Source organism: Lycorma delicatula, chromosome 5 (genome assembly GCF_047948215.1).
Source record: "Lycorma delicatula isolate Av1 chromosome 5, ASM4794821v1, whole genome shotgun sequence".
NCBI classification, from domain to species: Eukaryota; Metazoa; Arthropoda; class Insecta; order Hemiptera; family Fulgoridae; genus Lycorma; species Lycorma delicatula.
In genome coordinates, this window is record NC_134459.1 from 25,386,322 (window position 1) to 25,402,728 (window position 16,407).

Sequence of the window (16,407 nt, forward strand, 5' to 3'; positions counted from 1 at the left end):
GGTTTCAGGAAAAGTATAGGGACAAGGGAAGCAATTTTAGCACTCAGATTAATAGTAGAAGGAAGATTAAAGAAGAACAAATCAACATACTTGGCATTTATAGACCTAGAAAAAGCACTTGATAACGTAGACTGAAATAAAATGTTCAGCTTTTTAAAAAAGTTAGGGTTCAAGTATATTGATGGAAGAACAATCTCTAACATTTACAGGAACAGCAACAGTAATAATTGAAGAACATAAGAACGAAGCCATAATAAAAAGAGAGTCTGACCAAGATGTTCCCTATCCCTGTTACTTTTTAATCTTTACATAGAACTAGCAGTTAATTGATGTTAAAGAAAAATTTAGATCCAGAGTAACAATTCAGGGTAGAAAGATAAAGATGCTACAATTTGCTGATGATATCGTAATTCTAGCTGAGAGTAAAAAAGATTTAGAAGAAATAATGAGCGGCATGAATGAAGTCCTACACAAGAACTACCCCATGAAAAAAAACAAGAACAAAATGAAAGCAATGAAATGTAATAGAAATAAAGAAAATGGACCACTGAATGTAAAAAGGAAGAGAAAAGATTATGGAGGTAGAAGAATTTTGTTATTTGGGAAGTAGAATTACTAAAGATGGACGAAGCAGTAACAATATAAAATGCCGAATAGCACAGGCAAAACAAGCCTTCAGTCAGAGATATAATTTGTTTACATCAAAAATTAATTTAAACATCAGGAAAAGATTTTTGAAAGTATATGTTTGGAGCATAGCTTTATATGGAATTGAAACTTGGATGATCAGAGTTCCTGAGAAGGAACACTTTTAAAATAAATATTATGAAACAATTATAATGTTCAATGATGTATGTAATGATTAGTATCTAATTTTTGTACCTTGGAAACTTATTTTGACTTAACCGAGCCCCAAGAGGTGATATTATATTTCAAACGTATATTTATAAGCATAATATTTATTTAACAGTGATAAGAAGCGTAATGTTTTATTAAGGTGCTGAAAAGCAAAATAATACAATTTTGATGATCCCAAGAGAATCTCTTCTCATACTCAGAAATTTCACTTTTTGAGTAATAAAATATTGTTATTTACATTAATGGAAATTCTACACACACGATTAGGAGTGACACATCTACCTGAAAATATTTCTCTTAATATTCTAAAAAATACTTAAGCGAAACTTCCTTAATGCCAACCCTTTTTTTTGATATAGTAGCTTTGATATAAATCTATTCCCTTGTATGAATTTTATGACATATTAGAGTATTTTTTGGTCAGAGTGCCTCAAAATGTTGGGAAACAACAAAAATCCAGCTGAAGGTAACTTTTTGACTGGAAACAATGGTATTTATTTTGTAATTTATTATAACAGAAATTAGAATTGTGGATGTTGAGATGGTGTGGAAGTACATAAGTATAATAATGTTAAATGATATTTCTTTTAATATCATTAATTAATTAAACATAAATTATTTTATTTTTTATTTCATATTTATTGTGGTTTGTTTTATGTGAGATAACAAATTATTACTTATATAACAACTATTTATCAATAAAGTGTAAGAACTATATATCAATAAAACATATATAAGGAGAATATTTATTTCTTTGTAATAACCCAACAATTCCTTTTCCTGTGAAATTTATGTTGAAAGTGTAGAGATTGTATGTAAAAATTTGTTGGAAATAATTTCTTTAAGTTAAATTAAAGTACACTATTAAATAGTAGTCACAAGTTAATATTTATTATATGTAATAGTTTAAAAAAAAAAAAAATATATATATATATATATATATATATATATATATATATGGGGATACTATTAATTATGAAATACTGTAAAGCTTTGTTTATCTTTAGCCTCTATTGACTTCTAGGAATAAAAGAAGTATTAGCCTATGCAATTTTTCTTCAAGAAACTGAAGAAAACAAACAAAGCATTTCTTTTGCATTTCTTTATTGCCAGTGCTATAGCAGAGCTGTAGATTTTGCAGGGAAAGTATTGTAATTGGTCCAATTTGGGCATATGTGGTTTTCACTGGATCTTTACATTTTGACATGTAAGGAACCCAAAAAACACAAAAACCAGATGGAAATGTTCATATTTATGTGTGTGTGTTTGGTGTTTCACACCTTATACTTCCGTTACTCAACGGATTTTGGCCAAAATTGGTCAGATTACTTCTATATATGGGGCACTGATGCCATTAAATTTTCAACTTAAGAGGTCAAGGGGATGAGGCTGTAGAGTAAGGTCACCCTCAGTATCTCAAGATTTTGTGTAATTTAGGTATTATTTTAATTAGGCACATTTGTTAATAATTAAAAAAATAATAATATTTCCAAAAATTTCCAAAATTTTTGCAAAATCGAACCCCCATCCCCAAAAATGCTCTAAATAAACTAGTGACTAAGTGGGTATAGTGTGTCATTAGTATCCCCTCTCATCACAAGGAGTGCTAGTGTAGCACTGACTTTCAGCTGTTGTAGTCGTCTGCTATGTTGTAACGTCACAGGTGAGCGGTAGAATTAAATAAATTAAAAATACTTAAACTGTAATAAGGTATTTAAAGTGGCTGCTAGTACTGCCACATCTGTGTGAATGAAAAATGGTGTGTGCACTTACTTCAATTAAAATCAATGAATTAAATAAACAAAGTATATTATATTTAAATATAATATATTATTTATTTAAATAAAATGATAAATATTTTTAATTAAGTTGTGTGTGTATGTATGTTTTGTATATCAGAAAAAAGATGTTGTGACTGGAAAGTCCTGCAACTGTGGTGTCAGCTTTTTTTTTATTGAAATATCTACATAGAACTTTGTTATTAAATGAAAAAATTTTTCTTTTTAATTTTTGTTTGTATCATACCGAATTATTTATTTTGTACGTTAAACTGAATGATAGAGAATTAAAAATTTAATTTCCCATATTGCACGAGTTAAGGTGAAGATGAAGAAGAATTACTAGTGTACAGTATTATAAAAAGTAAAGTTTTGTTATACAACTAAAGAAACATTCTTATTATTTACATACTGCGTTATTTTCTGTCTGTGTATTTTTATATTGCTGTGGTTGTAGTTCATAATCACATCACATTTAATAACATAATCACAATCATTACAATTCAGAAAATGTTCTTCAGTATAAATGATTGAGTTTAAAGTTTTTTTATGAAAAAAATATCAGTCTGTTTTTTAGCAAATCATATTGACTTTCAAGTTTATTTCTATTTTTACATTTGCTTACTCTAAATTTTAATTTAGTTTTTTCCTATTCTTTAATGTGTTAGGATTACAATCAAGAAGGTACTCAAAACACATTAAAGAATAGGCAAAAACTAAATTAAAATTTAGAGTAAGCAAATGTAAAAATAAAAAAAAAGTCAATATGACTTGCTAAAAAACAGACTGATATTTTTTCATAAAAAACTTTAAACTCAATCATTTATACTGAAGAACATTTTCTGAAGTGTAATGTCTGTCTAGGTAGATTTTACAGACTTCTGACATGTTTCATCTTTTGATGTAAAAATATGTAACCATCTGCCATGAAATTTTTTATATAATTTATTTTTTAATATAACTACTAAACTTTCAAGTATTTATTTTAATTAATTTATGAACTGTTAATTGTTTTCTGATGGCATAATTTTTCTTTCATTATATTTGATAACATTTTTTTTGATCATTTTTACTTAAACTAAAAGATTATAAATATGTGTAATCTGTTTAGTTTGTATTTGGCCAGGAAAATTAATAAGATTAGCCTGGTGAGAAAACCACTCTTACTAAAAAAAAGTGTTGGTATTTTCCATTTATGACACTGCTCCGTGTATATTGTATTTATCTTTTGTTGTAACTTACTAAATAATAATAAAGTTGGTGTATTATTTATTACACCATTGATTAATTTTTTCATAGCATATCATTCAGTCTATTAAATAAAATATAAGCAGTCTCTCTTCACTTACAATTTGAAATGTTAAGCAAACAATAATGCACCAAAAGCCAATGAAAATCCAAATCCGTGGCAGGAATTGAAATCTACCCCATTAATGCACTACTGTAGTACACGGTCTGTTCAGTAAATAACCTAACTTTATATTTTTAATCTTTATTATTAATTTTACAGATTATTGGCCCTTGTCCTCTTCAAACTACTTTCCTCTTGTATTCACACACTTTTCCCAGTGGTGTTTCCACTTCACAAAGTAGTCCTGGGTAGCTTCACTTGAAATGACCTTTATGGTCCGTGATGAATTTGCTTTAATGTCATCATTAGTCTCAAAACAGTGTACTTACACGACTGATTTTAATTTTTGGAATAAGAAAAATCGCAAAGAGTTAGATTTGGTGAGTAGGGAGGCTGAGGGAGGACAGCTATCTGATTTTTGGCACAAAACTGATGAATTGACAAAGCTGAGTTTGGCATTGTCGAGGTGAAGGAAACATTAGCTGTCTTGCCACAACTCAGGTTTCTTTTTGCAGATTTTTTCATGAAACTGTTATAAAACGCCTTGATAGTACGCACAGTTCACTGTTCCACCTTGAGGCAAGAATTCAAAATGCACAATTCCATTAAAATCGAAAAAAAGCAGAGAGAATCACTGTGATGTTGGTTTAAGACTGACGTGTTATCTTGGAGCATGGAGATACTTTGCTAATCCATTGTGATGATTGAACTTTTGTCTCGATGTCATTGCCGCAAATCCAGTTTTCACCTCCTGTATTTGCTTGAATGTTTCATCATTGTTGGCTTGTTCAAGAAATTTGCCAACAAATGTCCACTCTATGTTCTTTTAACTGTTAAGTTATCAAACATGAAACAAACTTTGCTGCAACTTGATGCGTGTTCAATTTTACAGTCAAAATGTCATGGCATGATACAGTTGATATACTAACCTCTTCTGCAAGTTTTTGACAGTCAATCAGCAATTTGCACGCACCAGATCATTGATTTTCGGAACAAGGCTGTTATCAGTTAAAGTCGAAGACCTTCCTGGTTAAGGGTCATGATTTTTTACTAGGTAGTCTAATGAAAAAAATTAAAAGAATGGAAGCAAAGTGGGGTATTCCACATTTTGATAGAAAGCATATTGAAGAGAGTTTTTAAATTAAAATGTAGTACAAAATAAGAGAGAAATTAAAAAAAACCTAGGTTGTTTGAAATTTGATTTTTATGAACAATTATTTATTATTATTGAACTGTTGATGAAAGAGATTGGATAGGGAATAGAATTTGAGCACTATCAAGGATCTTCAGAGATTCAGAAATATTATGCTTATGAAATTAAACAAAGTACTTTTTGCATCAGGTTAGAGACTTAATGATCATATTTTGAATTATTCAAATGTACTGACTGCAGTAAAAAATATAATTTAATTTACCAGGTGAGGTTGGGCTATTATGTGAGTTAAAACATTAGATTCATTGTGGTTGAATGTCATGATTTTTACTTGCTTTCTTAGTTTCTGATGGGATTCTTGTTATAATCAAACAATTCTGAGACTAGCCTAATAAAAATATACTGAGATCTGTATGCATGTGTGAGTTTATATATTATTTCTTAAAATAAATATTTTATTGAAATTCAGTAAGTATTTTAATAAAATGAAATATTAGTTTTGGATAAAGCTAATGCGTACAAACACACACACACACACACACACACACACACATATATATATATATATATATATATATATGTGTGTGTATATGCAACATTTACATGTTATATACACAGCGTGTGTGTACACCAGTATTAAGTAGAAAACTTAATGAAACAGCACAACATGAACGTTGGAAAATATGTGCAAAACAGTTTTCGAAACTATTTTGCACATTTTTATGCCCCATTCACAGGTTTTATATGTGATTTTGTTATGGACTAAGGTAGAGAAAACTGCAACATCAAATGCTTTGTCAAAGATTAAGAACAGTTTGACAGACAGGTTTGAAATGATCCTGGAGGTCTATACCAATGAGAAAAAGTGATCTAGTGGCTTTTGAACTTAAGTCAGGAGAGCAATATTATAGTTTTCTTTGGGTTTACAGGATTATGTACTGTAAATTTATCCTCAAGAGTCAGATTGATAATGCCAAGTTTACTATATTGTTCTGAGCGAAGAGATTTGGCACAAATAGTCTGTTGTGTATGGTCTGTATAACAATTCTCTCTTCAACACAGCTTATGAAGTGCATGAGATTTTCAGTTGCAACAAATAATTGTGCTTTATTCATCCTATTATTTTTATACCCCCTGTGACAGTTTGTATTACTCTATATGAAGCTCAAGCTGAAGGTTCACCATTTTGGTACTACGTATAATATTCATTATGTCACAGATTTTGCTTGGCACTTATTTAAAATATAGGTCTTCCTCAGAGCATTCAAACAGTGAAGTGCTGGGAGTGGTGTATTGCTGTAATTAATTTTTTTATGTATTTAGTCTTGGACATTTTTAGATTGCATCTAGTGTATTGCTATTTTATAACATTGTAGTATAGTTAATAAAGATAATAATAAAAATAAATTCACTTCATTTAACAAATCTACAGCACTGCTGTGGAAGTTTGGATCTATTGTGTTTAAAAGGATAGGCTTGCCATGAAAAAGGTTTTTTTTATATATAATTTAATGTGATTATATTATGCTGACAATGCAAAAATACTTCAGAAAAATTAAGTTTATGTTTTTGACACTTTTTACAGCCTATATTTTCTAGACTGAGTTACTTACGTTTTGTCTTGTTACATGTTTATGAATCCAATGTATAGTTAAGCAAATAATAGCGACTATCAGATTTTAATTTACATAAATAAGAATGATTAGTTATTGTAAAATAATAATTTAAAAATGTTTTGGTTTTATTCTATTTTAAGTATACATCAGTGAATGTAAATTTTATGTAGTTGCTAGAAGAAAGATAACCTTTTTATAAAAGTTGAAAAAATAAATAGTTTGTAGAATTACTAAAACCTTGAATAAGACAAAAAGTCTTAATAATATGCTGAATGCTTGGTGGATAATTTCTGTTTGGCTATAAAAATATGTAGACATATTTTCTACATCAGCGTGGTATCCTCAGGTAACGCTTTAACAACATATAAATTGGTAAGTAGTTACAAATCTTTTCATACGTCCTAAATAGTATGGTGTTTCTTGCTAGAGAAATTAATTACAAACTCTAGAGCATATTTTGTGATATTTGTAATATCACAAAATATGTATGTTGTGATTCAAAATTAATGTTTTTCTATTGTAGTAGGAATTGTTTGATCTTAGAATTAATCTGATGATTTTTTAAACAGAAATAGACTCGGAGCTACTTTATTACAGAATGATTAATTTTCTTATAATATATTATGTTAATGTTAATTATAAATAGGTACACTTATAAATCTTCTTAATTAGTAATTCATTTGATTTTAAATTTACCAAATTTATAATGACCTTTTAAAGTTATTTGACTGACTCTTGCATAATTTTAAAATAAACTGAAACCAGGTATTTTATGTATTATAATAATTACAATTAAAAGTTTAAATTTTCTGTAATTATCAGTTACAGGTTAGGACTTAAAATAAATTTGTATTTTCATCTCATCAAAAGTATTAATTTTTCATAGATCGACTACTTATCATCTCTCTAATTACAGTAGTGTTAGGATTCAATTAATTTCAGGACTTTTAAGTCAATGACTATGCAATACCAACTACTAAATTGTAAATTATTTCAAACTATATAATCACAAATTATTATAGTAAAAAAAAAATTATAATTCAAATAAAAAGCTGTTTACATAGTACATCATAAGTTAAAAAAAAATTATAAAGAGTTTTATTATTATACTAAATTATATAATTTCATAATAAACTTTTTAATTTTTTTATATTATCATACAAATTCCTTTTGCAATTATCTAAGTAATTATCTGAAAATAATTATTGTGCTTGCATTATAATTTGGTAATAAATTCCATCTGTTCATTAACATTCATGGACAATATCTGAAAATTACTTGTTGGTAAGGATACTGCAAGTTTTCTGCTAGAAGAAGTTTTAGTTTTAGTCATTATGGAAAAATGATATTTCATTTACTACTTTATACTAACTCTTATATATGTTTAATATAATAAAAATATAAATATATTTTTTTAAAGACTACGAAAATAATTTTTATATGTAAAATAATAAAAACCATTAAATTATGAAGAAAAATTATTGAATTGAATTATAATTGCTCATATTTTAAATTAATTTTTATATATTTAAAAAAAATGTATTTACATGAAACAGTTTATATTTTCTGTTTTTGAAAATAGTTATAACAATAATCCTCTGTTAATATATTTGAATGACTTTATTTATTCAATAAAATAGGAAAAAAATTATGTTGGTAGTAATTAAAATGTTTTATAAATCAGTATAAGTTTTTTTTTAATTTGTTTGTATTTATTGTGTATATTAAAACACATTATTTAGATAGTGAGGTTCATATTTTAATAACCTTTGACACATGTCATAAATAACATATTATCTGAGTAAGAGAACTGTACTGTTTATTCTACTATCTTCTAAAATTAGAAATATAAAAAAATTGATAGTAATTAATATTTTTTTTATTTAAATATCATTAAAAAAATATAGTTTTTAATTCTGTTTATACATTTTTATTTAAAAGTTTAGTGTTCATGTAATTTTGAGATCACATCATAATGGATGAAGACATGGAAAAAATTAAATATTTTTCTACTTTTGTTTGGTTAGTTTGTTTATAAATAATATCTTTATTAGCATGCGTTATTAAAAAAAAATTACATTGAATTATTTTTCATGTAAATAAACAGTTTTGTAAGTCTGAATTTTGTGAATTATGCATTTTTTAATCATCTTTTGAATTTTGGATAATTTTATTTTTCTTTAGAGTAACTCTTAGTTAAAATTATTGTGAAGTAAAGTAACTTTGGAACAATAATAAAAAAAAATATAAATTTACGTTTTCTTTTACCCCTGCACCTATCTACATAGCAAAGTGGTAATCTGCTCCTCATTCAAAATTTTCTAGGTTTGAGAGAGGCATGGTATTTTTCATATGCTACAAAATTCTTTTCTCATTTAAACAAAATAAAAGTATGGAAATTGTAATTGCAAGAATCTTGATAAATAAATAATTTAAAAATACTCTAAATTAGTTTTAAAATTTCTTTTGCTGTTTTTGTGCTCAAATTTTAATACATTAAATATTAGCCATATCTACACATATATTTAGCAAATTTATGAATAAAATAGTTTAAATCTTTAATTTAAAAATTTAATGTTTCAAAAAAATAAGTTTTTATATTTAAAGATTTTAATATTTATTTTTTTTAGTTATGAAGTAACTAATAAATTTTTTTTACACGAGATAAATTTGGTAATGTATGTAATGCTAGCCTGTTTGGGATTGAACCCAGAATCTTTGAGAGTTAAAGTAAGTTAAAGAATTCTACGAAAAGAACAAAATGTTACCTTTTAAGTATTGTGTACCTGTCCAAATACACTTCTAGAAATCAAGTGATCTTTTCCTAGAATAAGAGCAACATTATTAATTATATAAATATACTTTCAACAAATTGCTTTTCCAATAGATTAAAAGACACCTAAGAATGGTTACAGGGTTTCCTGAGGAAAACTCTATTTCTCCAGAACTATGTGGAAGTATCCAAATATAAACCTTTCAGCCAAACCTTTATTGAAGTTTTTAAATGTATTTAACCATTTGGATATATAATACCAATTACCATGTGACTTCCTTTAAAATTTAAAAGAGTTATAAAATTAATGCCACTTCATAATTAAACTGTTTCTTTTTGCCTTTGCTTTGATGTAAAATTAAAATTAAATCGATCACATACTTTTGTAGGTTTTATTGATTTATTGTATAAGAAAAGCACTGGGCTATGAATCCAGATTCAGTTCACTCTATATACTTCTATAGTTTTTATATACACAGTATTCAACATAAAAGGCTACTTTTGAAACTAGACTGAAGTACTTTTGATTTAAATATTTTTGTATAAAATTGAACTAGCAAACAGGTTAGATAACATCATTATTTATTGCACACCATACTTTGCAACAGTAAGTTTTGTCTATTTTTAATTATCTCAAATAGTATTACTAATTTGTTGGTCCAAAAAATTACTGAAATTTTGTTCAAAATTTCAAGAAATCTATCTTCATAGAGTTATATTGTTCAGTAGTTTTAACTGGTTATCACTTTTGAATTTAACAAGTGTTATAAATATATAGTTTTAAATTATAATAAGTATATAAAAATAACCCACCGGGTTGGTCTAGTGGTGAACGCATCTTTCCAAATCTGCTGATTTGGAAGTCGAAAGTTCCACCATTCAAGTCCTAGTAAAGGCAGTTTCTTTTATACAGATTTGAATACTAGGTCATGGATATTGTTCTTTGGTGGTTGGATTTCAATTAACCACACATCTCAGGAATGGTTGAACTGAGACTGTACAAGACTACACTCATACATATCATCCTCTGAAGTAATATCTGAATGGTAATTTCTGGAGGCTAAGCAGGAAAAGAAAAAAGTATATAAAAATGAGTTAAAACTCAAATATTAATTTAAATTAATGTTTACTTTTATTGCCTTTTATTTAGTAAAAATGTATTTATTAATATTATTTTAAATTTTGATTTATTATAATAATTGAATTCTTCCTGAAAGTCAAAATTTTGTGTTACAGGGCAATATATGATGGAGATGATCCACAGAAGTTTATGGAAACTTTGGAATCACGGATAAAAACTCATAATAAAGATATTGAGCGTATGTGTAACTTTCATTATCAGGGTTTTATAGATTCAATCAGAGAGCTGTTGCAGGTTCGATCACAAGCAAAAAAATTAAATGTTAGTATATTTTTTTTATTGCTTATTTATAAAAAACCTACTATAAAAATATTAATTGCAGACCTTGTGGCTTGTTTTAATGCATGGCAATGGCTTTGGATTTTCTTTACAATCAGTTAAATTGAAAAAAAATGCTTTAAAGCTTATTTAAAAAAAAAAGTAAACACTGTGCAATAACTTCTCTTTCAGGTAATGACAATATAAAAATGATTAAAAGTCATTTTAAAAGACTGCTTAAGATGCTATTGGTCGATTTAGAAGGATATATTTTCATACGTATTAGAGCTATTATGGATCAGAAATAGTAATTGTGTAGTATAAATTAGTTTAGATTTTATAAGCGATACAAATCTGGGAGTGATTAAAAGATTTACTAACTTCATTTAAAATTTAGTACATTGTTAACATAATATAGATCCATTTGATTTTTGTTTACAGAGCGAGGTATTAGAAATCGATGAATCACTTCAAGCTTGTGCAGCTCGTCTTATGCTGAAAGGTGATGAGTTAGTTCAGGCTAGGAAGGTTGAGAACAATATTGCCACAGCAATAGAAAGCTTGTCTATATGTTTACCAGTATTAAAAACATATGCTAAGTTACAGAAACAAATGAAGGAAAAGAGGTTATTGTATTTATTTTTTATTATTCCATTAAATAAATAGTTAATGCATAAACTTTTCCTAATGTTTAATTTTACTGAAAATATTTTTTGTTTTTAAATTGGTGTGATCTTACATTTAGATTCATTTATGTTTTATTTTTGTATTATTAACATGACTGGATGTAAAAGGTAAGCAATGTTCATCACCCATTTGGCAAACTATACTAAAAAATAAAAGAAATTTCAAAGAGTCTACTGGTTGTTTTAATATTAATTCTAATTTTCATAAAAAATTTAACTGTTGTAAAAAGATCATTATAGTGGGCTTAAACAAAATTTTCTTATAATCCAGTTGGGTATTGTTTTAAGGTTGTATTTATAATTGTTGTGAATTGTTCAGAAATGTGAAGGGCAGGTAAAATGAAATTCATACTAGAATGTAACAGGAGAGAAAAAAGTTGCAGAAAATGATAGGAGCTGCTATCCTAAATTCCCATTCCCTTATTACTAATATTCCAAAAATTATTGACTCATACTCTTTTATGAAGTAGAGTACACCTGCTATCTGAACATATCTAAATCTAATGAGTAGGGTTTAAACTTTAACAATGGAAAAAATGAATGGTAGTGACGTTTATCATTCCCTATAAACTGTTTATGGTGATGAAAGTGTTGATTAAAATACTGTAAGTAGGTAGGCAATAAAATATTGTGTATTAGAACCTGGTACATGAATACTGAGGATGAACCTCACAATGGTCATCCAGTTTCTGTGACTAATGTGAGAAGCGCCAATAGGATGTGTTTGTCGAAAGAACCGGTAGGACACATTATTGAACAACTGGGCTACCATAAAAATCTGTTTGTAGTAGGTGCCAGGCAAACTCAAAGAAAAGAACAAACAACAATGAAAGAAGTGTTGTGGACAGCTTCTGTAATTTTATTGGGATGAATGAAATGACTATCTTTTCAATGTTGTGATGAGAAATGAAACTTGGATACATCATTACGGCCTAGAAAAAAAATGATAAGAGCACTATTGCTTTGTCATAGAAAAAAAGGTGGAATCCTGGCACTATTGTTTACCACAATAAAAAAATTCCAAACAAGTCTCTGCAAAAGAATTCTTTTGACCATGTTCTGAAATTCCAAATTTATACAAAGTCTGTTCAGAAAATAATAAAAAATTTTTAATTACGCACTAGTGGAGATATTTAGTGACTTGTGGTTGGCAGCATTGTATTTTGCATAACCCCTTCTGTAACCACATGTTCTTGGATCATGGATATCTCATTTAGTTTTTGTGTTATTGTTACTTGAGTGCAATGTGTTTAAATGTTAGAAGTGATTCTTGTAATGCACAATTTTCAGGAACAACAATACAACGTAAAATTTTGCATGAAACTTACGGAGATGATGCTGTGGGTCATATGCAATGTTACAAATGATTTTCATGATTTAAAAGTGGTAGTCAATCAGTTGAAGATGACCCTTCACCAGGAAGGCCTTCAACTTCAACTGATGACACCCATGTTCAGAAAATGAACGAACTGGTGTGTGCAAATCGCCAATTGACTGTCAGAGAACTTGTAGAAGAGGTTAGTATCTCAATTGGATCATGCCATGACATTTTGACTGAAAAATTGAACATGCATTGAGTAGCAGAAAATTTGTTCCTTGTTTGATAACCGAACAGCAGAAAGAACATTGAGGGGATGTTTGTCGGCAACTTCTTGAACAAGCCAGTGACAGTGAAACACTTATACAAAGGATCATAACAGGAGGTGAAAGCTGGGTTTACGGCTACAAGATTGAGACAAAAGTTCAGTTATCACAATGGATTGGCAAAGGACCTCTACACTCCAAGAAAGCAAATCAGTCTTGATCCAATGTCAAAGTGATGTTCTCTGTTTTTATTTTTTTATTTTAGTGGAATTATGCATTTTGAATTCTTGCCTCAAGGTGAAAATTGAGTACTATAAAGCGTTGTACAATGATTACATGAAAAAATCCGCAAAAAGAGACCATAGTTGTGGCAAGCAACTCATGGTTCCTTCACCATGACAATGTGCCCACACACTCAGCTTTGTCAGTTTGGTGCCAAAAATCAGATGACGTCCTCTCTGTCTTCCTACTCACCAGACCTGCAATTTTTTTCTTATTTCCATAATTAAATTCTGTGATGAAAGGAGGCCATTTTGAGACTATTTATGACATTAAAGCATTTTAAGGTCATGGACCTTAAAGGTAATTTTAAATGAGGCTATCCAGGACTGCTTCGTGAAGTGGAAACACCACTGCGAAAAGTGTGTGAATTGGGGGAAGGGAGTACTTTGAAGGGGACAAGGACCAATAATCTGTAAAATTTATTAAAGATTAAAATAATAAAATTTGGTTATTTTCTGAATATACATCGAATGTGATTGAATTTACATGTATGAGCACTATATGTAGAGACGGATTATTGTTAGCATTAGTCGACTTTAATTCCTTAACGAAATCACAAGTGATATAATTTTTACAGTCTGAATTAGTTTTTATCTAGCTTCTTGGTATGACTATCTGAAATTAATGAAATGGTAAGGAAATATTATGACTTTGTCAAAATTGCTTTGGATACTTTTTTCTGTAGCAATAGTGACAAACAGAAAATACTTTATCTTTGCCATTGTTCAATTACTCTGTCATCATGCATATTGGCTCTTAACATTTTATTAAGGATTGTTAAAAACTTCTTGAAGTGCTTATTGAAAATGTATTAGTTTGTTATAATGGTTAAGCATTTGGATCAAATAAAAAATTTTAATCTATGTTAATATTTACTATACCTTTTTTCAGTTTTATTGATAATATATTTGGAAATAGCATTTTTAATAATAAGTAATTGTTTTCTATTACTATTGTTACAGATACTACCCAGCTTTAAAGACACTTGAACAATTAGAACATCTTTATTTACCTAGGGTAGCTAATTATAGGTTTTCTATGCAAATGAAAGAGAATATACCAAAGTTAAGAGAAAGTATTAAAGAAGCTTCAATGTCAGATCTGAAAGATTTCTTAGAAAATATTCGTAAATTTTCACCAAAAATTGGTGAGGTAGCCATGAAACATACTGCAGAACAATTAGGCAATGATCCAGGTATTCTTATTGGTAAAAAAAAGAAAAAGAAACCAGCTCCTCCGCCTCCAAACCCATTTACAGGTAATTAAATACAGGTAATCAAACACAATTTACAGGTAATTTTGTTTTATACTGTGAGTGATATTAATTTAGTTATGGTATTAATTTCCATTGGTTTGGTTTTTAACTGGTTCGAGAAAGATATACTTTATGGAAGTGTGAGTTCATAAAATACACATTATTCCATATGAGTCATTTTTTGGGAGGAGATTACTTTAGCCAGTAGGCACTAAATTATTATTGTTATAACAGTCATCAGACAAAAAACAAGATCTCATAGTCTCTATTGGCAGACAGCCCTTCCTATGACATAATGACAAGGCTTTTACTGCCTGTATCAGAAAGTTTTTGATATCCTCAGCATGAAGGATCTAACAGACCTTGTCACAGACACAATGGGGAAGAAGTCATCAAAGATTAGGAAAGTACATGAGTGTTGAGAAAGGACAACTTTTCCATTATGGTGGTATACTTTCTTGCCCAGAACTTATGGAATTATTAGTACTGTAATGCCATAAAAATGTTCATGTAATCTACATTTAAGTAAAAAAAAAAAAAAAAAAAATGTTATTAATCCACATTTAATACATAAAATATATTTACTCAGTAGCTTAAAAATTAATTGAATGTCTTTACTCAGTAGTTTAAAGATTGACAGAGAAGAGTATTTAAAGTTTTATGAACATACAGATCTGCCAGCCTCCGTGGTGTGAATGGTAGCGTCTCGGCCTTTCATCTGGAGGTAACGGGTTCGAATGCCAGTCAGGCATGGCATTTTTCACATGCTTCAAAAATTGTCATTCATCTTCATCCTCTGAAGCAATGCCTAATGGTGGTCCCATACATACAAATCTATACGGCTAAAATTGTTGCTCCATTTTGGCTTATAGTTTAAACCACTTAATATATGTAACAGTTACTACAATTTTAAATTTATATTTTTTCAAAAACTATTATGAAATACAGTATTATGTATTATAGTTTTCTTGCTCAGATATTAACTTAATTCATATATATTCATGTGGATAATACAGTTTTGTCTATCTCCATACAACATTGGTAACTTACATTTCACATTTCTGAGTTTGAAAGTGTTTTTAATTTCAATAACACTGAATGTGATTGAACCATGCTAGCTCTATTTTGTTTAAGATGTTGGTGGGGTAAGTTTAGCAAGAGTAATCTTTACAGTTATGTGTAAATTGATATATATACATACATATGTTCAAATAAGGCAATATATTAGTAGAAATAGCAGAAATGATGATTCATCACCAAGATTGCACTTACAAATCAACATAACTTTCAATACAAAATCTATAAAGAACTGATTTTAAATATATATATATATATATATATATACCTGTATTAATGTGTCTTTCATTTAAATAAAAGTCATAAAGATAAGATTACTTCCCTTAAATTTTACTCCTTACATTTATTCTAATTTTGATAATGTATATGTACATTTTATATGTTGCATACTATATGTATGTAAATTACATTATTTAAATATTATTTGTAATATGTAATATATAAAAGCATAATTCTTCTAGAAAATGTTGAATGGTGATAAATAAAAGATTGGTATTTCAGCACATATATTATGCAATGGTTAGCATTTTTGAAAACTGAAAAAATACTTAACATTTGTATCTTCTGTTATTGTTTGCTCTAAAAGTCTGGAAAA

The 16,407-nt window shown here is 28.2% G+C and overlaps 1 protein-coding gene across 3 annotated transcripts in view; it reads left to right on the top strand.

Annotated features, from left to right (window-relative positions):
• Positions 1-16,407, top strand: part of Sec15 (exocyst complex component Sec15) — a 57,760-nt gene that overhangs the window by 6,553 nt on the left and 34,800 nt on the right. For 2 of the 3 annotated variants that reach the window (XM_075365832.1, XM_075365831.1), the window contains exons 2-4: positions 10,766-10,931; positions 11,370-11,554; positions 14,443-14,738. In XM_075365832.1, coding sequence (XP_075221947.1) covers positions 10,766-10,931; positions 11,370-11,554; positions 14,443-14,738 — 647 coding nt within the window. Of the gene's footprint in view, positions 1-8,644; positions 8,779-10,765; positions 10,932-11,369; positions 11,555-14,442; positions 14,739-16,407 lie in introns of those variants that run through there. The other variant, XM_075365833.1, reaches the window with a different exon arrangement.